This window comes from Monodon monoceros, unplaced genomic scaffold (genome assembly GCF_005190385.1).
Source record: "Monodon monoceros isolate NGI ecotype Baffin Bay Population unplaced genomic scaffold, NGI_Narwhal_1 Super_Scaffold_18, whole genome shotgun sequence".
NCBI lineage: Eukaryota > Metazoa > Chordata > Mammalia > Artiodactyla > Monodontidae > Monodon > Monodon monoceros.
The window spans coordinates 25,005,574-25,031,060 of record NW_021703774.1 but is presented as its reverse complement, the minus strand read 5'-3'; the positions used below and the strand labels follow the sequence as shown (position 1 = coordinate 25,031,060).

At 42.6% G+C, this 25,487-nt stretch overlaps 1 protein-coding gene across 3 annotated transcripts in view; it reads right to left on the bottom strand.

The window, feature by feature from the left end:
• The window catches only part of SMYD3 (SET and MYND domain containing 3), a 703,830-nt gene that overhangs the window by 137,827 nt on the left and 540,516 nt on the right, over positions 1–25,487 (bottom strand). For all 3 annotated transcript variants that reach the window (XM_029229197.1, XM_029229196.1, XM_029229198.1), the window contains 3 exons: positions 9,708–9,775; positions 8,056–8,158; positions 1,502–1,612 (listed from right to left, as the gene is read on the bottom strand). In XM_029229197.1, the coding sequence (XP_029085030.1) occupies positions 1,502–1,612; positions 8,056–8,158; positions 9,708–9,775 (282 nt within the window). The remainder of the gene's footprint in view (positions 1–1,501; positions 1,613–8,055; positions 8,159–9,707; positions 9,776–25,487) is intronic.

Below are 25,487 nucleotides of genomic sequence, written 5' to 3'. Positions count from 1 at the left end.
GACCAGTAACAGAACTGAAATGCAGAGCCCTCAGCAAAGCCGAAGCCAGGGCCTCAGGTCTAGAAGCTGGCAGTCACAGGCATGAGTTCAGTTCCAATGCTTAAAAGAGATAAAAATGTTTCACAGAAGAAAGGTGAGTAGAGTCCGCTTTAAAGCTTAAAGGCAGGGGATGAGGTGAGGCTCCCCTGGTTACTAAAAGAGGCTGACAATATAGGTTGATGACGCGTTTCCTTGGGATAAACATTTATAGAAACTATTGGACCTGGAAAGGCTAGAAGGCACAGATAGATTCTCTCCAGGTAAGGAGTCAGATGCCCGTTGCCTAAGTAACCAGGTCTGCAACAGCCTCAACATCGCTGTGGTGCAACACCTACAAATGCCATTAAGTCTGGATTCTGAACTGGGGCCTGAGGAGCCTGAGGGAGGCAAGTGCAAAGCTACCAGACAGAGCAGATGCACAGAGAGGAGAAAAAGGAACAAAATAAAAAAAAAACTTTCCACTAAAAATGGGCCTGCCATACAAAATTCCAGAACACATAGTGAAATGCAAGGCTAAGGAAGATAACCGACAAAAATCAAAAATCAACAATCAGAACACAATTTCACTCCAGTAAAATAAACTAAAGCACTGACTGACCAAGACCGGAGGTATGATTAGGATGTTCAAATAGATAAATAACAGAGGAGTGTGCATTGGAAGTGAATAAGAAATTATGAAACAGAAACAGGTAGAAATAAAACCTAAACTGGAAGATATGCGGGAAAAAAAGCAAATTTGAAATCCTGGAAATAAAAAATAGTCATTAAACCAACCCAATAGCAAAAAAAAATCCCTAGGATGTGACTTAAGGGAACTTTAGTTTTAGAAACATGGAATAAATACCAGAAGCTGAAAGGGGGCACCCTCTGGGGGGCAGGACTCAGGCAGCAGCAGGAGAGAATGTACCAAAGTTTTCAACTTGGGTCTAGTACTTTGACTTCTCAAAGTGTATACATGTATAGCTTTAATACTTTTTTTTTTTTTTTTTTCCGATACATGGGCCTCTCACCGCTGTGGCCTCTCCCGCTGCGGAGCACAGGCTCCGGACGCGCAGGCCCAGCGGCCATGGCTCACGGGCCCAGACGCTCCGCGGCACGTGGGATCTTCCCGGACCGGGATACGAACCTGCGTCCCCTGCATCGGCAGGCGGACTATCAACCACTGCACCACCAGGGAAGCCCATTCACTGTCCTTTTAATTACATGTTTTACACCCACATTCCCTCTAGACTCTAAACTCCGTGGATCCTTACCTGAGATTAAACCTCTTACTGCCTGGTGGGTGATAAGAGTTCCAGGAAATAAAACATATGCAGCACAACGTATTATTTTATTTACCTTTGTTTCCTGCTATACACTGAGGGTCATTTACTTCTGGATTAATGAAATAAAAGCAGAGTTCTCTGGAAAACCACGCAGACATTGCCCAGGAGGTGTTCCAAGCTGGTTCCATACAACATACCTTGTCCTGGGTTTGACATCGCAAACAGTCACAGTCAAAGCAGTATTGGTCCCTCAGCTGCTTCCGGCGCTCCTCGCTGGTCATCAGCATATCCAGGTAGCAGATGGTGAGCTGCGGAGGCCAGAGAGGGAGGGGTCACACGGCTGCTGTGATCATTTTCTTTAACCAATGGCTATTATTGTGAATCATTAAAGTAAAACACGTTTTTATTGCACACCAAAAAGTGTAAGTAAGAGAGAAAATACAACTTATGGTCTCTCCACCCAAATAATCACATGTAAAATTGTTAATGCATTACCTTCCAGTCATTGTTATGTGGTGAGCACACGTGTATCATATATTTATTTTAAAGAATTGGGCTCATTAACTCTATATGCTTTTGCACCTTATCTTTTATTCACCAAACAGTAAAATATCAAGAGCTGTTATATGTTTGATATTACTAAGTTTTGGTAATAAATTTTGTAACCACTGGCAATCAGAGAAGCCAAATTTATCCTGGCAATCAAATGGGTGGCAGATTATGTAGCCAGATTGCTCTTAAATCCTAATCAATTCTAGAGCTGCTTCATGGAATTTAGGGTCAACCAGATTTGGAATCTTGGAACTTAGGAGACAGTTCCCTTACTTGTGAGGCTTTTATTTATTTATTTTTACGATACGTTTATTTGTTTTTTTTGTCTCAAGCCCACGCTAAGCAATAGTCTGTAACAACTGGGTTCCTGCCACTGAGACCACAGCCACTTTTTAATTCCCTAAATCTTTCTTTTGCCTCATGCTCTGAAGCCCGAGCTGCCTCTGAGGTACAAAGGGCCACCGTATCAGGCAAGTTCCTCTTAAGTTCCAAATAAACGATTTCTAAGCGCCCTTTTTGAAACAGCCTGTTAGGAAGTTTGGGGCAACATACACATTCATCTTGAATTATCAGGCTCTCAGGGGCCCAGTTTCCTTACACGAGGTGAGATGGTAAAATGCACTGATCTCTGGGTTCCCTTTTGGGTTAACTCTAGGACCCTAATTCTCAATCCAGCCCAATGGCTCTCAGTCATCAGCCCCAGCTATCGGGTCAGATTAATTGGTAGTACTTACCGGGTGATTACAATGGGCCCAGTGTGGAGCCAACAAATCCAGGGCCTGTCACACCAGAGAAATATGCTTGACAAACCTAAGAGTTTATTACAAGGGCCAAAACTCATGAGTGATCATGCCAGGCAGTGAATGGGCAACAGGAGACTAGTTATTTCATTTAACCCCAAAAAGAGACTCGTACGGCTCCCTCAGTGTTCTGTAACTGCCTGGAACCATGACCTGGACTGTGCAATGGCTTTCTAACTGGCCCCCCTGCTGCCGTCAGTCTACATTGCATCTTCTAGGCTGCTTTAAGAGAGATCTTCCTAAAGCTCATATTTGATCATGTCATTTCTCTATGCAAAGAGTTCTGATGGTTTCTCCCTGCCTATAGGATAAGGATACACAAGTCTTCCCCAGAAGATTTTGTCTGCCTTTCTAGACTCCGCATCTCTCCCTACACCCTACCGTCTGTCACCATTATGTACAACGCTACACGCTGAAACGATGCACGCCATGCAACGTGTATGGTGTTGGCCTTTACCAGCCAACGCCCTTTCCTCCACTCTCAGCTTATTCAGAATTCTCTCCTCCTTCAGGCTTGGCTCAAATACGCCTCCTCCAATGAAGCATGTCCAGTTCCTCCCATGCCTCTTCCACGCCATCAAAGTCTGCAAAAATACACTGTATCAAAGCTGAAGTTCCCAACGGCAAAAACATTTTTATTCATATTTTTTGGGGAAAAAAAAAAGCCGGATTACTAACTAGTAATGACAGCTAAACCATTTTATCAACCAAAGATAAAAACCTTTATTAAAGACTCGTTGACTCACTAGTTTTAATGGAGAATCTGCTCACTAAATGTAGGGCTCATTTAGTGGGAACATATATATGAAACTTTGCCATTGATCAGTGGATGTTTTAATGGCAAAGAACAAAACTGCATTAAAATATTAATGCTACTGACCGTGGCTTTGCCGTTTTAGTGCAGCTCTTATGGAAAATGCAGTAAATCAATTCCAACATTAGAGTAATATCATGAAAGGTATTTGCTGGATATTGAATTTGTTGCTTACTTGAAAATTTCAAGGCAAAGTGAACCCCTTTTCCCTGAAGCCCATCTTCTCATTATGTACTTTGGAGTGGATAATAACATCAAATTAAAATTAGACTTGGTCTTCGTTTCTCGAATTACATTGTCACAATTATAAATTTTTCTAATACTGGCTCTCAATTGAAAATAGACTTTGAAAAATCCTCCCTGTCTTTAAAGTCAAACCTGAGTGTTATTCATGTCTCTTCTCTTTGTCACACCCTCAGAGCCAGTCAATTTTCAAATTCTGCTAATTCTAGCTTATAGATATATTCTTCAGATCCCCCATCACAAGCCACTACCTGAATCTCCCGTCCTCAGGCTGCCACTGTCACCTCTTGCCTGGATTACACATCATTCTCCCAATCTTGCCTACACACGGAAAAACTCATCGTGCCGTTCCTTTGCTTAAACTCTTCAGTGATGCCCCATTTCCTGTCCCCCTCCCTTCTAACAAATATTTAATGAGTGCATCCTATATACCAGGCACTGTTACAGACCCTTCAGGTGAACTGAGATCCTCAATAAGGCCCCCATGGGTTGCTTGGTCTGGTCCCTGCATATTCCCTCATCCACTGGTCACAACTGAATTTGTCAGTCTATTGATGTGAACAGCTTCCTGTTCCTTGAATTCACCATTCTGTCCCTGGCCCCTGTGTCTTTTTTTTTTTTTGCGGTACGCGGGCCTCTCACTGCTGTGGCCTCTCCCGCTGCGGAGCACAGGCTCCGGACGCGCAGGCTCAGCGGCCATGGCTCACGGGCCCAGCCGCTCCGCGGCATGTGGGATCCTCCCGGACCGGGGCACGAACCCGTGTCCCCTGCATCGGCAGGTGGACTCTCAACCACTGCGCCACCAGGGAAGCCCCGCCCCTGTGTCTTTGTCTAGAATGCCTGCCCTGTCTTAGCCAACTTTAACTCGCTGGATCCTTTAAAAGTCTAGAAGTCACTTCTCTGGAAGCCTTCCTTATCCTCTCCCACCACCCCTGATCCTTACCACCACTCGAGTGTCCCTGCTCTGAACTTCTAGAAAGCCCTGTGCCCATTTACACTATTTTAGTTTTCATAGTCTATTATTGTGTTCTGTTCTGTGTCAGTTTCCTCAATTACACCTTGAATTCCTGAAGGTAAGGTAAGGTCTTACTCATCTTTGTATTCCCAATGCCCACCCCAGTACATGATACCAGTAAGCATGCAGTGAATTTGTTAAATGACTTAGCAAATAGAGATGGCTGGGAGAAGACAAAGACCGTTATGATCCCAAAACATTTTAGATGAAAACTGATACTTGGGGATACTGATATGCTCAATCTGTGCAAATCACATTTCTCTCAATTGCTATGGCTCCAGAAAACACCGGCATCCAATGGCATTATTTGTAACAGCTACAATCTCTTCTAACCAGGAAAAACGAGGAAGCCTGGACTGTCCAGCTTTCTTCCATGATCCACATTCTTGAAGACCGTCAGGTGATAACATGTGTTTCGTAGCTTAACAAAACCCAGAAGAGACAGCCATCGGCAACCTAGCATGTGAGCCACGACTTAAACTATAATACACACATCTCTTGGTAGGAGGTACTGAATGAGAGACAAAACCCCCCACAAACAAACAAACAAACAGAACAAAAAACAGCCCTCACCCCCTGCTAGACACAAAACAGTCCCAGAACTCAACATCACAGTGAAAATCCTTAAACAGCGAAGTGTTATAAGTGGTGCTGGTATGAAGGGAAGTGGTCCAAAAAGTCCAAAGGATGACTTTATGTGGAGAGAAACAAAGGTAAGAAATTTCTGTTATGGTGGAACCCTGTGTAATTTTCCAGGTCTCCTTGTCTGAGGTTTGAAATGTTCTCACCTCAAACTGGCAATGCGTTGGCTTTCGTGTTACTTTCTTTCCGGGGCCCATGGGACACACCTGAGGATTGGTGGTAGCTTCAAAATGGGTCTAAGGTTCTATTCCACCTCTGGTTTTGTGTCCAGCAAACCTCATTCATTCACTCAACAAATACACACTGAGGAGTTTCTATATTACAGGCGCTATCCAGTCTTCTCTCGTGCAGCCTACATTCTGGTACTTCCATCCCAAATAGCACATTTTAAAACTGGGGGCGCCCTAATGAGCAATAAAGCCAGAATGCAAAATTGATGCTATAATATAAAATTTCTACATTTCCTTCTTTATCCAATTTCACAAAAGCCAATATTTGCACAGTAAAAAGGAATTGTCCCTCTTAATTAACCTCAAAATGTCCTTTCTCCCTCTCCACTACCTCTACCACAGGAGGCCGGTTTTAAGTGTGCAGGATGTATTTTCAGTACTGGGGTGGCTACAAGCATGAAGTGAGCAGGGACTAGACACGGGAGTTCCTCACTGATGCAACAGTCGTACACAGCGAACAGCTGTCCCATCTGGGATGCCAACAGCGCCCTCAGTGAGAAACACTGCTGGTCTTTACACCACGTATGCTCGATTTAACAGAAAGTCAACCCAACGAAGTGTTACTGAATGCCTCCTGGGCTGTAAGGCAAAGTGCTAGATGCTAAAGGAGACACAGTAAGACACGACTGCCTGTCTTCATGAAGCTCACAGCTGAGTGGAGAAGTGACCAAAAGAGCCGGAATAAGTGCCAAAGAAATATTAATAACCGCTGTAAGAGAGAGCTCAGAAGAAAAGATCTTTTAATTTGAGAAATCAGGAAACGCTTTATAGAAGACATGATGTTTGAGAGGGCCTTGAGGGGTGGATAATGTAAAGACAGGTAGAAATGGTGGGCAGACAGAAGGGGAGCAACCGAGCAGAGAAAACGTCATGCACCAAGACATGTATAATGGTAGGGAAAGAAATTTATTTTCTGAACAAGCTGGTATAAAAAGGACTTATGGGGAGAATCCTCTCTTTGCTGAGAAGCCGCTTTGATAAGGACCATAGGGAAAGATATCTGAGTCTGCAGGGCCTGGTGCTGAGCACAACATTGTGTGTCAGGCAAGAGGAAGGATTTGCTTGTTGCTCCAGAGATGGAAAGAGAAGGACATGAAATAAGCACCAAAAGACAGTGTTTTTTCAACTAAATGAAAAACAACCCAGGAGAAGAACTGGCAGCCAAGCCTAGGAAAAAAGATATAAAGAGGTATCTTTGTTGTTTCTGAAAAGTCCAACTGTTTCCAATAGTTTTTTCTGTTTGCTTGTCAAGTTACCTTTTCTTTTTAAATTTAGTAGAACACCACCACCACCATCATTATCAAAAGGCAGCCATCCCTCAGCTCCCAAACTAATGTTGAAATTGGATAGTGGTCCCCCCTTCTTACCTGCCTTGAAGTCACATAGGACCCAAGGAAAAAAATCTAAATTCTATATACTGTTGACAGGTATCCCAGTGTACCAACTACACTGATCCTAAAAATTGGAAATTCAGTAAGTGGCTGTATAAGAGACAGCTTATTCAGTTGAAAATCAGTTTGGACCGAGTCTTATCAAAGCCAAATCCCTGTCTACATAAAATATGGTACCTCTGAGTTTAGGTTTTATTGGCTGAGTGCTGCATAAGTGCAATAAAAGCTTATGATGGTCTGTTTTCCTTGCAATAAATATCCACTTTAGCAAATTGGAAGGTAGAAGGAAACTGGGTTCTAAAAAGCGTAAATATCTATAACCCAGAATTCTGGGTAGTAATTGTGTAAACCCTGTCAGGATCGGGTTCAGCAGCCCTGGAGCAGCCCACCTGCAGCTGCCTTGCGAGACCTCGGACTTCTGAGAAGGCTCCTCTCATCAAAAGAGGTTGGCTGGGCAGCCTGCAAAACTGGAAGGGTCAAGGCCAGTTCATTGCTGGAGGTCACACTTCCTGTCCCCTACTCCCTTCACATCTTTGCGTGGACAGTTACCCAGAGATGCTGACGTTGATAGGTTTGTAAAGGTCCAACGACAACCTGAAAGAGTAAAACTCGTTTGCTTTCTTAACACAAAGGTAAAAACGAGTCACCTCTGAAATGCAATTAGGGACCTTGGGAATCAGTAAGCCCTTGGGATCTCATTCACAAGCTGGGCTGCCCTCCCTGCCTATGGAAAGATGACCACTTGCAGAGATGCGAGGGGCCGCTGAACTGTCATACGCACAAAACACACACTCTGTCACACACACACCTCTCCCACACACACATACAAAAGGAACTGTCATCATCCAGAAAAATGGTGATTAAAAAAAAAACGTCAGCTCATCTATAATCTAGGAGAGGTGATGGATAAATGAGTCACTGGGTAGAGGTGTCATACATCTTCTCCTTGGCAGAAGGACAATGAAAAGCTGCCCCTCAGGCACAACTGGCTTTAGGGCAGGGCCTTGCTGAGAGGGTCTTTGATGGAAAAGGAGGCCAGCCAGTGGGAAACACGGGTTCCTTACCTCCTCTCCGGCCTCAATGTCTCGGACTGCACGCAGCAAGAGGTGGGGTCCGTTGAACACAATTGAACAGTTGGGGTCACAGCTGTGATTGAGCAAAGACATACTGCAGGAAAGAAAAAAAAGGAGAGGCCATCGTGGCCCAGTAGATAGAATCAAATATCTAAACATAACGACTATTGTGGGCAAAAGACACTTTAGCTTAGGGGCTGGGGGACAGGTAAGGTTGACAGTGTACCAGGGATTGAGTGCTCTGGGGCCTCTAGCCCACTTCCTGTGAAGTGAAACGCTCCCCAAGACGGAGCTCATTAGGGAAGTTTGTTAATAAAAACATTCTGAGTCCTTCTGGGGGATGGGTGAGGGGAGGTAGTTGTCTCATTATACCAGACAGTAAGGCAACCCAACATGAAGATGGGAAAAAAAACTGACCTGCAAAGGAATAATTTCTGAGATAATGGGATACGGCAGTTAAAACCTCAGCCAAGACACCACTGAGCTTCCCACACAGGACCGCATTTGTCAAGCTCCTTTGGAGGAACTGCCACCTTCACGAGAACATGCACAACTACACTGAAGAATAATTAGGAGTACTTCCTCTGCAACAGAATGCTAGGTTTATCTCGCTAACGAGACCCTCATGCATTCTGGGCCATGGCCAAGTCATTTTTTTACCTTGGAGGCACATTTTTTTTTCCATCTGGGGAGGGAATGGATTTAAGCTGCCACCACATTTACAGTTAGAAATAACTGTAAGTAAGCATCACTATGTAGAAACCACTTGCTTATTAGCACTTGAGCATGTTTATCAAATTTAACCATCACCATAATATTCTGAGGGTCATTTACTGATGAGGAAACTGACACATGGAAGTTAAATGACTTCCCCAAGGACACACAACTAGTAAATGGCGACTGAATTTGAACCAGGTGGTCTGAACTCAGAGCCCATGCTCTCAACTAGTCTATGTTACTGCTTTTTGTGGACCCATACCATAGCCATGTACTTGGTAACACGTGAGAAATAAGAAGCTGAATTCTCAGATTCACAGTTAATTATAAGAAAGACTCTATTTGTATTAGGACCCTAACAGCATGAAAACAAAATGAAACTAGGAGTGACCCTGGAGTGCTTGTGGAAGGACAGTCTAGTAGCTCAGTGATTCAGATCACCTCAGAGATAGCTGGAGAGAACGCTTCAGAAGGCCAGAGCCTGAAAGTGTTCTCGCCCCCTGGAGCAACGGGGCTCAGAGTATGCTAAGCCGAAAGACCAAATGAACCCAACTGGTGCAGTACGGCAAGTCTGGTGAAACGATCATGTGCACCAGCCCAGAAGGGTGGGGGAATAACAAAATCTCAGCCTGATGGTTTATTTGCACCCACAATCCCCAACTTTTTACCCCAAAGTTCCTGAGAACAAGAATTTAGGTCTGTGGTATGCCTCTTTATTAACACCATAGCATATAATGTGGGGATATAAAACTTTTTTTTTTTTTAAACTTCACATTTTCCATTTTCTTGTAACTTATCATTAAGTTTCAAGAGTGGCTCTTGAAGCAGCTGCGTGTAACAGCCTTTCTAACTACTTTTAAAAGGCTGGGGAGGTGGGTGGGAATTAAAGTTGCTTCTTCCGGTAAATGAAATGCCATCCACCATACCTAGGATACAGGCCAACACCAACTTCCTGCATCTCTGCATTACAGATGGTGAAAGAGTTGCAGATCACCTGTAAAAACAAGGGGGAGACAGGATTACCAGTCACCTAAGAAACTTCATAGGCAAGAGAACAAAAATTTTCAAAATAAAATGTAGGATCCTTGGGACTTCCCTGGTGGCGCAGTGGTTAAGAATCCGCCTGCCAATGCAGGGGACACGGGTTGGAGCCCTCGTCCAGGAAGATCCCACATGCCGTGGAGCAACTAAGCCCGTGAGCCACAACTACTGAGCCTGCGCTCCAGAGCCCACGAGCCACAACTACTGAAGCCCATGTGCCCTAGAGCCCATGCTCTGCAACTAGAGAAGCCCGTGCACCACAACGAAGAGTAGCCCCTGCTCACCGCAACTAGAGGAAGCCTGCGTGCAGCAATGAAGACCCAACGCAGCCATAAATAAGTAAATAATAGGAATGGAGCAGGAAAGAGAAAGAGAAATTTTGAAGAATATGTGCCATGTGTTAGATTTACTTCTCTTCCTTATTTTATTTATTTTTGGCTGCGTTGGGTTTTCATTGCTGCGTGCAGGCTTTCTCTAGTTGCAGCGAGCGAGGGCTACTCTTCACTGCGGTGCACCGGCTTCTCTTGAGGTGGCTTCTCTTGTTGTGGAGTGTGGCTTCAGTAGTTGTGGTTCGTGGGCTCTAGAGCACAGGCTCAGTAGTTGTGGTGCACGGGCTTAGTTGCTCTGCAGCATGTGGGATCTTCCTGGACCAGGGCTCGGACCCGTGTCCCCTGCATTGGCAGGCAGTTTCTTAACCATTGCACCAGCAGGGAAGTCCCTGCAGTGTGTTATTTGAAATGTGCTTGCACCCAGTTACCCCAAACCTTCTCTCTTACCTTGTCACTTAGAACATGAAAATTATAAAATCTAATCTGACTGGATTTTAAAAAGTAAATGATAGTAATGGTAAACATCAGGTCATGAAACCATGATGCTGTCTAAGGCCAAACCAAAAACATTCATTTAAAAATCTATGTGTTGGGCTTCCCTGGTGGCGCAGTGGTGGGGAGTCCGCCTGCCGATGCAGGGGACACGGGTTCGTGCCCCGGTCCGGGAAGATCCCACATGCCGCGGAGCGGCTGGGCCCGTGAGCCATGGCCGCTGAGCCTGCGCGTCCAGAGCCTGTGCTCCGCAACGGGAGAGGCCACAACAGTGAGAGGCCCGCGTACCGCTAAATAAATAAATAAATAAATCTGTGTGTTGATAAATAATGCTATTTTTTGGGGGGGGGGGGTCCAAAACTAATTTAAAGCAAATTAAACTATGTATATCACTTGTTAAATGGACAAATTAAAATTTCGTCCTTATGTTATATGAATATTATTGATTTTGCAAATGTATTTTACTGTACAAGCTAGGTAATAAATAAAATAATCTTACTTAGGTAAACTACTTTATCACATCCCATATCACAATATACTTGGACATGTGTCCTTCTAGACCCTGGTACATTCAAGTACTGTTTCCACAACTTTAAAAGTGTCTGTCACGTTTCAAGCTGTGGTCACAAATAGTGTACACTCGACATATAGAATACTCAGCATTGACTTGCCAAGGCTAAAATCAACATCAAGGCCAATGTCATAACTGAGGGAACAGCAATCATATAATTGTGCTTCCTATTTTACATGTTTTCCAAGGTCAAACTACCAAATGTTAGCAAATGAGGATTCACAGAATGAAGCCCCTTTAGATAAAATGTTTGCTTTCTAAAATCCACCCATATTTTCATTTTTCTAAGGGCTTTACTCACAGCAGAACTTATTATGTCTTCAACAGTTGTCCTTGATAATCCAAAGCAAAACAGGAATGATATTCACAAATTTGCCCATTGTTCTTTCCCTGAGGATATTACCTAGCATTTCACCTCCTTATAAGTCATCTGATGAAAAAAGCACTTACTATAGATGTCTGTCAAGTATGTATAAAAATATAAAGCCCTGGAACATGATGTCCATTGTTTAACTTCCCTCCCACATCCTGAGGCTCAGAACTACTATGATATTCTTAAATTATAAAATTTAAATTATTATAGAATATTGTTGTAGGTTTCCATAGCTCTGACATAAGAGTCTTTTCTGTTAAAAATTTCATTTAGTCATGCTCTTATCCAAAAAGTTTATAATCACAATGAATTCAACTTTTTTCCACGGAGCACACTTAAAGATTCTTTTGTTCAACTCGAATTTCTAAAAATGTTCTCTTACATGATAATCTAGTTTCACCATTCTCTTTCCATGTAATTGGAGCAAAAATCTACCCGTGGGCAGTGCCAGTATTCCTCACTGTAATTTTTCTGAGTTTCAGTACTAAATTCCTAAATGAAATATGCTAGGTGGTATCACCTGACTGAGGCTGAACTGAATATAGCAGAGTGTGCCTCAAATCAAGTTAATTGATTTTCCATCAAGTTAACGGAGAAAAGAAAACTGCAGAAAAATATTCCACGTGAAAGATAATACTGAACACTAACCCACTGCTTAATGTAACCCCCAAACGAAAGATAAATTCAAGTGTGAGCTGAGGTTATGCTCACTATGTAGAAATTAAGGTGAATATTCTTTCCAGGAGAAAATTTGGCAGGCGAGGGTTTGTCATACTGATCATACTTGACATCTCAGGGACTGAAACCCCAGAAGCATATATTTCACATTAGAGCACGTGAAGTGTGCATGACTCATCTGCAAGCTGCACGGGCCTGCACCAGGGTGTTTTCGGGACTAGTGCCTGGAGCTGTTTCTGGCAAGCAGTGGCCACAGATGAGGGAGCATCTCAGTGGGTCAATCCTTCTGTGGCTTCCCAAGCCTACCCAATCCCTGGACACTGCCCAATGACCCATGTGAGCGGAAGCCAGGAAAGAAAGGACACCAGACTAGAGAGACACAACTCTAGTTACGTAGTCCAGAGGATGCAAGAAATTAAACTCTGAGGTTAGACAGTCCCTCTTGTGATCTCTCAAGGTGTGCTCCTTTATTTTCAGAAATATAGAAGCAAGTAAAAGAGAAAATAAACCATGGATTCATTCCCACCCGCACCCCAACCCTTTCTCTAAGAGGTAATCAGCCCTTCCCCGCTTCCACCAGCCACTCTTACAGACAGACAGATACACAACAGATGGGTGAGACTTCAATGCAAGGACACGATGTGATTATTTGTCCTTTCTTCTGGTACCATATTAAATTAAACAGCATAATGAATACATAAATGGTACTCTTCCCAGCCTCTCTCCTGACCAGGCGCCTGAGTTGGTGATGATAAAACACCGGCACGCACCCTGCACCACTTCAGTAGTGCCCTACAGAGATGCGTAAGGGAAGACCCCTTGTCCCATTCAGAGTTCATCAGAATGTGAAGAGGAGGGGATTTGAAAGGCAGATTAAATACATCTTTTCTTCTATAACGTGTATTGCTGAAAGTAAAGTCTGATAGACTCTTCTTGGCTAGTTAGTGGGACTCCTTAGTAGGAAAGCAATATAGAAGCATGAGCTTTAAAAAGATAGACAAGCCCCGGGCGAGGGAGAGAGGCTGACTGCTGGGCTTGGATCTGGTCCTGATCAAATCTTCCAGTCTCTTCCCGGCCTCTTCTGAAAAGTCTTCTCTCCTGGGAGGCCTCCAGTCTCACCCGGCTGGGGAGGGAGACCCCTCGGCCTTTGTTCCTGCATGCTGTCCACATACTCACTCCCACACTTGGTACAGGATAGTACAGCTATTTCTGTATACTTCACTTCCAAGAGAGTAGAACTTCTACATTATCTTTTTTTCCTCCTGGCTCAGACATGTCTGTTTAATATTAGTGACTTTGTTAGCCTCTGTGACTTCTATATAGAATTGTTAATAAACCAAGGCAGAACTTCCCAGGTGGTGCAGTGGTTAAGAATCTACCTGCCATTGCAGGTGACATGGGTTTGAGCCCTGGTCCGGGAAGATCCCACACGCCGCGGAGCAACTAAGCCCGTGCACCACAACTACTGAGCCTGCGCTCTAGAGCCCGCGAGCCACAACTACTGAAGCCCACGTGCCTAAAGCCCGTGCTCGGCAACAAGAGAAGCCACCACAATGAGAAGCCCACGCACCGCAACGAAGACCCAAGGCAGCCAAAAATAAATAAATAAATAAATTTATTTTTAAAATGTAAAATATAAAATTATAAAAAAATGTATAAATAAACCAAGGCAATCATCACCATACAGCCAAAAAAAAAGTTCTCTTAACACCCTCCTCTCCTTCTCACTTTTCTCTCTCTCCCCATCTCCATTCCTTCCTACAACAAAGTCATAGTTGTAGGAGGTCACAGTGACTTACACAGACTAGGTTCTGGAACTATAAGAAGATACAAGGTCAGAACCCCGCCCTCAAGGACTCTGAGACCAGCAGGGGAGACAGCTGTATTAGTCAGTTAACAACATTCGAACTGTACTAGTGCCCAGCAGAGGGGCCACTAGCTCAGCTGGGGCAGGTCAGTGAAGGCTCACTGACGAGCAGATGCCAGAGGAGGCACCTGGAATCTGGAGTCACGAGTGTAACTCAAACTTCTTATTCCTTATGTGACACGCTGGGAGAATATCAACTTAATTATAAACCCTAAAAATCTGGTTCCTTAGATTGAGGAAAACTGGCATAAACCTAATACCTACACAGACCCCTTTGACTTTCAAAAGTTAAAGGTGGTGACATCTGATAATAGTAGCTATTACAAAGTAAACACCAATAAGTAAAAGGAATAGGGGTCTAGGGCTTTGACACAGATTGTAGAAAATACCCACCACATTTCTTTCTTGGTTTAAAGAGACTCACAAACCTCTAAAATGTGTCTTCTTCTCACTCCGTGTTGTGGAGAGGAGAAAGAAAGGCACCGTGGTATTAAAGATAGTAGTACCTAAAATACCATGATTTAATTGTTATCTCTGAAGAGCCAGGAAGGATATACTTCAATTTAAAAAAAAAGAAAGAAAGCAAAGAAAAAGAACCAGAAAGGAGGTGTAGGAAGGGCTGAACGCAGGTCAGGGTGACTCGGGAGGAGAGCGGCCTGGGTAGGGATGACCTCAACGCTTTCCTCCACCACTTGCTGAGGCTGTGTGAAAATCATACTACTGAACTCACAGTTTTCCAGAACAGAAAAGCCTTTACTAAAGCCAAATGTGTAGCCTGAGAGACATCTGACATTTCTGTGGTGCCCTTTGAAGGACTTCTCATCTTATCTTGTCTACTTCTCCAGCCTCTCACCAACAAGCTATTAGTACTTTAGCTTCATTTTAAGGATGAGGAAAAGCAAGCTAAGAGAAATACATGTGCTCTTCTCTGGTACACATTCACCAGCTCTCACAAAGTAGCAGAATTTAGTTTGTCTTAGCAGAAAACTCAGGCCCGAAGGAATTATATATAGGACAGATTGGGAGAAGGGGGTAAACGAAAGGCGAGGTCTGGAATAGTGTTGTAGCTGGGGCCTTCAGAATTAGAGATTTATTCACTCATTTATTAAGGGCCTATTATGCACCAAGGCACCACCAGCAAGGAGCAAAAACTACCCCTTTCACCACTTTCGCCGGTGACCCAAGTGAAATAAGAATGTAAAAAATGTCACATTTCTCTCCAGTTCTGACAAAGTTTGGCCTCCCTCAGCCAAAGATTATTTTCCTGACTATTGGCCATATCTCTTTGCGAGTCACTCTGTCAAAATACAAGTTGCAATGACGCAGGGCAGCACTCTAATCTGTCAGCTCCATTTAGAAACACATGAGACGGCTGGTCTTCCACGGCCCTGGGTGGCGCACTGGCCCCCCACCCTCTGATCATTCACACGAAGGATTGCTGGGGATTACTGAAGACCAGCTGGGAGACGTAAATCAAAATGGGTGGCCTTTGAAGTTTCCACTCTTCCATTGTCTGACTGCAGCCAGCCGCCCTTACCAAATTAGCGCCACAAAGAAAGGGATGCTCGCTCCCCAATACAGGCTGGAAAGATCAATCAGCTACAAAAGAGGAAGCAGCTAAGGAAGAAGGAGAAAATGAGGCCTTGATACCTTGTCACGTGACTGTCACGGTATTTGTAGGCATTCACACAGGGAAGGATCTGAGACAGAATACGGAAAAAACTCTTCCTTCCCACATGGCCCTCCTGCCATCTTCCTCCCAAATAAGCATGATTGTGGTCTCTTGTTTCACGGATACCTTCTGCCTTCCCACCTGATCACATTTAAAAACATAGGGAATCTGTATTTTTTATGTGGGGTGAAATGTGCTAACTTATGTGTCTGCATTTCTACACTATTGGCCCATTAGTTTAGATTAGGAAAAGCCAGAAATAAAAGACCAGAATTTACCAGAAAGCTATAAACCTGAGGAATTGAGCAGATTCAGTGAGATAATACATGCAGGCCTCCGAATGGCTCCTGGCACACGGGAAGCTTGGTAAATAGTAGCAAAATCATTATTATTACCCAGTTCATCAACTATAAGACAGACTCAATAATTAGTAAGATGCACCATTATATTATGCACCACTAAGAAAAACCACTAACAAACTATATTATGCTATTAGTCGTAAAACAGAGTCCAATTTCAGAGAGGTAAAACTGTGAAAAATATGAACCTTGGGATTAATGAAATACAGCATCACTATGTACAGCTCCAGGTTCCCGGAAGAATGTAAATAGAGGTCTATACAGCTGGTACTGGAGGACATACAGGATGTCTGTGTCAGCACAGCCACATCAGGCCCTGAGTTTCTGACCTCCCAGAAACCCTCCCACTAACAGACTGGGCTGCTCTGGGTTGGGTGACTCTTAGCATCACCCAAAGGCATTCACCACTGTCAGTTCATTGTTCGCCATCCTCTGAATCAGTCATCATAAAACAGACTATCATAAGTCACTCAAAACCCAAAGTACAACCGCGGTATAAAGTTACATCGCTTGAGCCAAGTCAATGGTCTTGCCAAATTTGGCTACGCTCTGGAGGTGACCTAATGCACATATGTTCCCAGTATCTTCTTTCAATACTCAGTTAAGCAGTGCAATTTTCCCTGGAATGGAATTTAAATTAGTTACTTTAAAACCCAAGTTCACATTTTCCCCCACCTACCACATAGCTCTCTCTAAATAACCAAGTGAAAGCGTTTATGAGGATACATTGGGTAGAGACACTGCAGACGGATTTCAAAGTCACTCATCATTATCCTGACAAGTCATACAGATAGGTATTGTATGCTCCAGAATAGGTATGCTCCAGATAGGTACTGTATGCTCCGGAATCTTAGCTGGCTATTTTTTCAAGGAGAGTACTGGCCTTCAAGACAACACGTAAGGAACTGAAGAAAGACATACAAAGACGTATACAGAAACTACACAGGACCTGAAGAAAACCAGGGCACGTTGCTTCTGCAACACCCTTGTTACCTAAATGCCAAGGAGTGGGTAATCTTCTATAGCACCAGCCAGAGTCTTTGGTGGCCAAGAGCCCACTGCATTCCTTGGTTATACAAATATCTGAGAGTAAATTGTCCACTCAATGTTCATTTTATCGCAATTTTCATATACTCTTCAGATATCTTTTTAAGAATACCTTTAGATGACCATAGACAAAACCTAACTATTAAAAATCGGAATATGCTGCCTGTGGTCTGGCCATTAAAACTCCCCACTTCCTTTGCATCGTCCTTTATAATGATCACTCTCAGAGCTGCCTCCACAAAGAAGAAACATCCGAGCTTCCTAATTTGTGAGATTCAACAGTCCACCTTCATGATCACAGAAGTGTCAAGCTTTCCTTTTCTTAAGTTATACAGATTTAATTAGATTTTTTAAAATAAAAAATAAAATTCCAAATGATTCTTTCTTTCCCTCCAGCCTATTTTGCATATTCTCTCTCCTCATTTTCCAGCAACATCTAAATGCAAAACAGAACATATTCACTAAAGGAAACAGAGTTGATAATTAAAGCAAATATAAATGAATTTGCATATGTGAGGCTTCCAACTTTGAATTCAGAGACAGTGAATAGCATAACAGTCCAAATGAGAATTAATCTGAAGTTTGCAGAAAGAATTCAGTTAAATCAATGGCAGGAAAAGAAATTTGGTTTCAAAGAAAATAACACACAAACATCCCTAAGTGAAGATTATTACTGTAAAGCATATCTGAAAGGAAAAAATAAACCAAAGCATTATCAGTAAAAGAGAAGTCCAAAAAAACTGAAATGCAAGCATCATTTTAGGAAATGGAGCAAAAATGAAATAGAAAAGAAAAAGGCATGAAAAGAAGATTAAGGAAACAGTAAGTTGACAATAAACAAGTTTCAAAGACTCACAGTAAAGAGAAGTATAAGAATTACTGATTGCCAGTATGTATTTGGCTTGTCATGAAAAAAATAAAAGATTGACAAGGATAGAAAAAAGATACAATGATTTTACATGGCTGCCTGATAATAATTCAGTCCAATAAGTCAGAGAGTTTATTTTCAGAAGCAAATCAATAAAGAGGCAGCTTATAGGTAAACGGGGAGAGTATTGGGTGATGGGCACCACTGTTCCCACTCTTCTACTGAGCAGATTGTGATACAGGCTCCCCAGATGCTCCTGCTAATGATTAAAGAAAGGTGTCCCTCCCTGCTTCCACCATGGCTAGCATTCTGTGCAAAAGAAACACTGAAAGTCAACATGCTCTAATGATATGTTTCGTAGTAGTGCAGACAGAGCAAGTTTTCACTAAGCTAGAGGCAGATAGAGCATTGGCTACACACAACAGCAGAGGGCTGTAAAAACTCTTCCTAAATGAGCCTCAACTCCCCAAATGCCCTCAACCACACATAGCATGTCATGTCCCAACCAAAGCCTTCTTAATATATCCAACTACCTTTCCTCACGCAGGGGTCAGCACATACCTAGACGCTATATCAAGGTAAAGACTAAATGTCTTTAGTTTTAGTAAAGCACTAGGATCAAAACAGAAAGCCAGTTATTAGATAGAGTAGGTAGCAATTAGAGGCTGAGCAGGAATAAGAATCTAAAACAAAGGAACTTGGTAGGCATGTAATCATGAAATCCCCAAAACATCCCAGAAAGTGATAAAAATAAATACCTTTGGGTAAAGTGTTGTTTCCCCAAAGAGGAATTCAAGATAGTTAGACCTCTTTGGTCATAGTATAAACTATTATCAGTGTATTAGGAGAAAGAAACAAAGTAAGGTGAGATTTTTTTTTCTTCCATATTTAAATTTACTACATTGGGAAACTTGTCTACACATTGATATACTGGACTCCAACTATAAGAAATCTTTAAATAAACTAAAAATGTTTTTCAGGATGTTAGTCTGAGCAGAGGAGGCAGGGATAGAAAATTTAAGAAAACTAGCTCACATGTAGGGCTCAGTTTTAAAGAACGAAACTAACAAAAACTCTGCTTATAGTTTCTGAATTATATTCTGTGATTAGTTTGTGGCCTGTTCTTCAACCACAGTGCTACATATCACAAATGAAGCCTAGCAGCTCAACACCAAGTAAGGTTAAAATGTGTTTAGTAAATTGTACCTACTAAGGCCAATAGAACTTTAGAAACATTTTCAACAATGATTTTTGTTGAAATTAAAAAAAAAAAGATTTTCTGTTTAATGTTTTTGGAACACAATAATCCTCTTTACCTTGAATAATTAAAAATAAAAGAGCTAATGGATGTAATACTGATCTTGGGTGGCCCTGGCCTGCAGTGGCTTGAAGCAGGGTTTCAGTTCCCGGCCAGAGGTTGAGGTTGGGTCGCGGCAGTGAGAGGACCAAATCCTAGCCGCTAGACAAGTGGTCAGTGACAAAGCCCTGGCCCTTTGGCTTTGCAGAAAAGAATTCCCACAAAGATGGAAAGTTGTGAAACAAGTGTTTATTAGGAGAAAAAAAGAGTGTAGTACGTGTGGATAGACACATGGGCAGACTCAAAGAGAGAGTCGCACTCTCCTGGTAGTTTAAATCACTTATATGGGGCATTTCTTCTGGGTTTCCTTTGGCCAATCATCCTGATTTGCCTGGTTCACAGTCCGTATTTGGTAATATCTCAGGATCCTCCCATGTGTGCGAGTACATCTCTCAGCCATGATGGATTCTATCGAAGAGGCCTATGGGTAGTTAGCATCACTTACTATGGGGTGGCGCCCCCTCCCTTTTTGATCTCCAAGGACCTTTCTAGTCGGGAAGGTCTTCTTGACTTCAAGAATGATAAATATATGGTCTCTTATCTTCTAGCTGGGCAGGGCCCAGCCTCCTCTCTCAATTGTCTTGCTATTCTCATCTTGGAGTATCGGTCCACAGAGAACCAATCTTCAATTGCTTTCCCGGGGGCGGGGCGGGGGACAGACAATCTACCTTCTGCCTCAATACTTTTAAGTGAAAAGAAACTACCATGTAACACACTAGGCATAATACCTTTACATGTTAATGCAGGGATGTGATTAAATCAGAGGTAAGTGGTCAAATCCTGAGAGATCAACACTGTAATTATGAAAAGTGTATTTCTCCTTAGACTTTACACATTTGCCCTGGTATAAATATCTGTAGTGGTCACATACTGCTAATCTTTCCCAGACGAGTGTTTTAAAGATGCTAGGTAAAATGCAGTTGGTAACTCTTTTCCTGAGTTGCTGTTCAGTGGCAATTAAATAAATCAAGGATGCAGATCAAATGAGACAGATACAGGAGTCAATGTAGAACCAAGGCAAAAAGGTAAGCTAAGGAAAGTGGTAGTTCATTCCAGATTCAATTACCAATCAGGTCATATCTCTGTATCACCTCTCACCTTCATCCTTTTCTTTCCATTTCCACTACTTCTTGGACCTTCAACGATCTTTTTATTGCAACTTTCCAAGGTAGGCTCTCTGCATCCCCTCCCACCCATCGTTTTCCACTCCATGCTTTAAACTGCTACCAGATAAAGAGAAATATGAGATCCACCTAGTGGCTGCAGAATAAAGACAAAATTCTTTAGCATGACATTAAAGGTCCTCAATCTATCCTCATCCCTCCTTTCCACCACACCCAGCCCTCACTGTCTGCTTCAGTTACACTGGTCTCTTTGTCATCCCTCAGTTGTGTCCTGTACTCAGGTGGTGTTACGTTTTTGTTAACACTGTTTCCTCTTTAAACAAATTCTTCCCTCACGATCTAAGTTGCTCATAATTTTATTCATCCTGCAAGATCCAGCTTAAGTGGCACCTCCTTCAAGAAGCTTTCTTATAACCTATTAATTTTATTTCTCTATACTCTCCTAGCACTTTATTCATACAGCATTTATCACATTCTACTTTGAATTGAAGCTAATTATGTAAAATCAATCTGTATACTAGACTATAAGCAACTGAATACAACGAGTTACATCTCTTAAGCACTTTGTGGCATTTACTTGCTAATATGTCTTTTCTATTTCAATAATCCATAAATTTCTTGAGGTCATGATCCACACCTCCCTTTAAAAATATTTTAAATAAAAAATTAAATACATATTTAAAATATAAATATAATACTTAATATAAATCTATGTCAAGGTTCCATTTACCCACTGAATAAACAGAAATTACCTAGAGCTTCCCATATTGGTAGAACAGTACAATAGCTTTTGTGCTCCCCCCATCTCACTCATTCCCTCTCCATCTTCCAGTGATAATCACAATCTTAATTTTGTGTTCCTTATTCCCTTGTTTTTATGATAGTTCATCCCATATGCATGTATCCCTAAACAACATATTGTTTATTTTTGCACGCTTCTGGTTTCTTATGAACAGAATCATACCGCGTTTACGGTTGCAACTTGCATGTGTTTGTTTTTGTTTTTTTGGTTCAACATTATGCTCCTAAGATTCGCATACATTGAAGCGTGTAGCTGTAGTTCATTCATTTTCACTACCTAAGAGAACCTCCTGCAAAGGAGCTCTGGGAGGCACATATGTGAAAAAAGTCCATAGTAACATCCTTTGTAAACGCAAAAACTGCAAATGACCCAAGTGTTCCTTACCAGGAGGCTAGGCAAATAAATCATGATATTTTCTACACTTGCACTTACTAATGTGTCTGGCATACTGTAAGCCTCCATGAGTATTTTCTGAATAGATAAATGGACTTGAGGAAAGACATACAACTGATTCACCATGGCCTCCTCCTCCGAGCCCAACACATGCTTAGAGGCTCAGTACTGAGGCTGGCACTGGAAAATACTCATAAACTGACAACTCAGATAATTTGCGCTGAGCAAGTGAGAGAACAAAATGGAAACTGTGACGTGGGAATGCCTACCACAAGCTAGGTGGACGGAGTGTTACCTTTGATAGTGTTGATTCTACCTGCTTACTTTTGAGTTCCTACAAACCACTGTGGTTCATAAGTATCCCTCTCTCCCTCTGCAACCCTCCTTCTCCCCCACCTCCTCTATCTCCTTTGCTACTCCCTTCTTCTGGATGAATCTGCTCTGGTATACCTGGGAAGGATTTAGGGATGGTGGTAAGAATTGACTTTCGAATTTCCCTTCTCTGCCGACCCATCTCAAGCTCTGACTCAGTCCAATGATAATTACATTCTGTTGGGCAATGATTTGTCTCTCACTGTGTCACCATTTGAACATTGTATACCCATTTTAAGGCAGTTGAGCTACCCTGCTTATTTCCTTTTTAACATATTTGATGTCAGCTCTTGAGCAAAACCAACCCCCTAGAAAAATGATCACCATCCCAGCATGCTATTAGTCTATTTCTCATTTTACTGAAATAGAAACTACTCCTCAGGATAACACTGCCGGTAAAGATGCCAGGGAAGACAAATTACACCAAACCAAATGAGTATGCGTTTATCTGCAGCGCTTAGTCGATTACTTTCAAAGAACTGGTATAGAAAATAATGAAAAGGAATTAAAGCCAAGACTTTAAAGACAGTAAAGACTGTCAACTACAGACAAGTTTTTCCATGAATTTCAGTATTATTAACGGAAGTTCATCTCACTTTGAGTTGCCTTCCTCATTTTACCATGGTCATAATTTAGACCTGACTATTTAGCCAAAAAAAAAAAAAAAAAAAAAAAAAAAAAAGGCAGGGGTGCCTGTGGAAAGAAAGGAAGGGAAAAGGTCATTATTCTGACACACTAGATATACAAATAAATGCTACACATCATCCTTTCCTTCACTTCTGCTTCGTCATTAAATCTCCCTCCTCCCCCTTTCCCATTGCTCCACTAGATTCACTTCCTCTTCCACACTTCCCTTGCCTCGCTTTTTTTTTGTTTTGTTTTGTTTTTCGCGGTACACGGGCCTCTCACTGATGTGGCCTCTCCCGTTGCGGAGCACAGGCTCCGGACGCGCAGGCTCAGCGGCCATGGCTCACGGGCCCAGCCGCTCCGCGGCATGTGGGATCTTCCCGGACCGGGGCACAAACCCGTGTCCCCTGCATCGGCAGGCAGACTCTCAACCACTGCGCCACCAGGGAAGCCCCCCTTGCCTCTCTTGATAAAGATCCTTGGAACGGGTTAAAGAGTGGCCGGTCCTCACTCTTTAACTTCAACTTTCCTTTGGGCAAGGCTTTTCCTTTCTAATTTGAGTTATGATTTCACTGCAAATAATTCAACTCTTTCTTTTACACTCTGGATCTTTCCTAGGGTTGCTGTATTTCTTACATGTGCTTTAGCTAATGCACACCCTCTGCTCCCGATATATTGCTACTATATTTGGGTAGGTTCAAAATCCTTCTTCAAACAAAATATATCTGTCATATAAACATTGTCTCCTCCACATACTTCAGTCAAATCTAGTAGCTTCCCTGACCTTTTTGTCTGACTCTCCCAGAAATCCTCCTTATCTAACTCTCTTAGGTAAGCCTGCTAAATGCAGGATATCTAGAAAAGACATAACTTACCTTTCTAATTACTTTCTCAAAGCCTTAGGAAGTAATAAGGGAAATCTTTACTTTGGATTTAATTTCACTCCAAAATGTAGAATTGTGTGGTTAGGTAAAAATGACAGGATTCCTGCCCCAAAAAAGGCCAGTCTAACGACAGAGTTCACAACAGCCAAGGTGGGGGCTCTGGATGTAATTATTACAGAGACTTTAGGAAAAGAAGGGAAACTAATATTCTGAATAGCTACAGTGAGTCAGGCACTATGTGAGGTGCTTTCACTCATCCTTCTACCTGTACAAAAGTTAGGGAAAGTTACTATCAACCTCACTTTACAGATGAGGAGACTAACGCTTAGAAAGGCCTAATGCCGGTGTCAGGATTTGAATCCGGAGTTTTCTGGTCCTCTCACTCTGAAGCAGGACAAGTTAAAGTTGACGGCATCTTAAGAGGGGTGAAGGCCTGACAACACAACGGCACACAAGGCAGGTGGCTGCACAGTCTGCTCCCACATTCTTCCCCACCTTCCCTCCTAGCACTTGCCATACATCTCCCTTCCCCCAGCCATAGAGAGCATCGTACTGTTCTCTAAAGTGATGTGCTAATGAATGATTCTGTGCCTTCCCGCAGGTTGTTTCTTCTGTCTGAAATGCCCCTGCTTCTTTCTTCATCTACTTATCTCCTATTCCAGACCCCAGCTCAAGGGTCACGTCCCTCAGGAAGCTTTTCCTCACCTGGTTCCAGTCTGATTTAGATGTACTTCCTGCATAGCAAGGTACACACCCCTCCAAAGCACTTATCCCGCTGGACCATAATTGCTCATTTATTTGATGGTTTCCCCTAGTAAGCTGTAAAGTTACTCCTGGAGGGGAGGAGCCACATCTTATTCCATTTTGTATCACTAGCATATAGTGAATGCCCGATCCATCAAGGAAGAAAACTGGGACAACTGGACAGAAATCAGAGGGTAGTCCAACTGGGATACGCATACAGAAAATCTGTAAGAGCTGGACTGTCCATCTCACGGACCAGCGTTCAAGCAGAAGCTAGATAATAACCCATCGTGGGTGGTGAAGAACTCCTAACACCACATGCGGAGTGGTGCAGGTGAGCTAGCACACCCATTCTAGCTCAGGTGGTCTGTGGTTCCTGACGACTCCTGACCAAGTTCTCTGATGAAGATGAGCTGACATCTCAGAAGCTACCATGGCACGATACCAAGAAGACAGACACAGGAGTCAGAAAACCTGGGTCCTAGCCCTGACTCCACTCTGTGACTTTAGGGAGATACGTCATTTCATCTCACTTTCCCCATTTATAAAATCAAAGGTGAAAAGAGAGTTGGGTAAAGGTGTCCAACTGGATGGCCTCTCAAATGCCTTCCTACTCCAAGAAAGGCTTCCTGTTTGTTTTCCCATCATTTGCTGTGTTCTTATGCGACATATTGATACCAGTGCCCAAAGCCCTCTGCCCATCTATCTTGCACCAAAACTTTTTTCTCTGTCTGATGGCTCTTTTTCTAAATAATAAGGTATGATATGCATAGAAAAAATTGAGTAAAACCTACGTATTTTATTTGAGTGCGCTGGACAGGATGACTCCTAGAAAAAAAGTTAGTAAAACAAATGAATGCAGGCCAAATCCAAGTCCAAGGGGACACTGGTATTGACTTACTACAGTAGACACTCAGTATTCATGAATTTTACACTCGCATACGTGATGCCGAAGGTACGTGATACATGATCATTTGTAATTTTATTGAGAATGATATCTGACTCCTTGCTCTAAGGCTGATGTCCACAGGAAAAGGCCCATTACCTAGTGACTGATTCACAGGCTCTGTTATTCTTGGCTTTTGTAATGAGAGCAGAAACTTGGG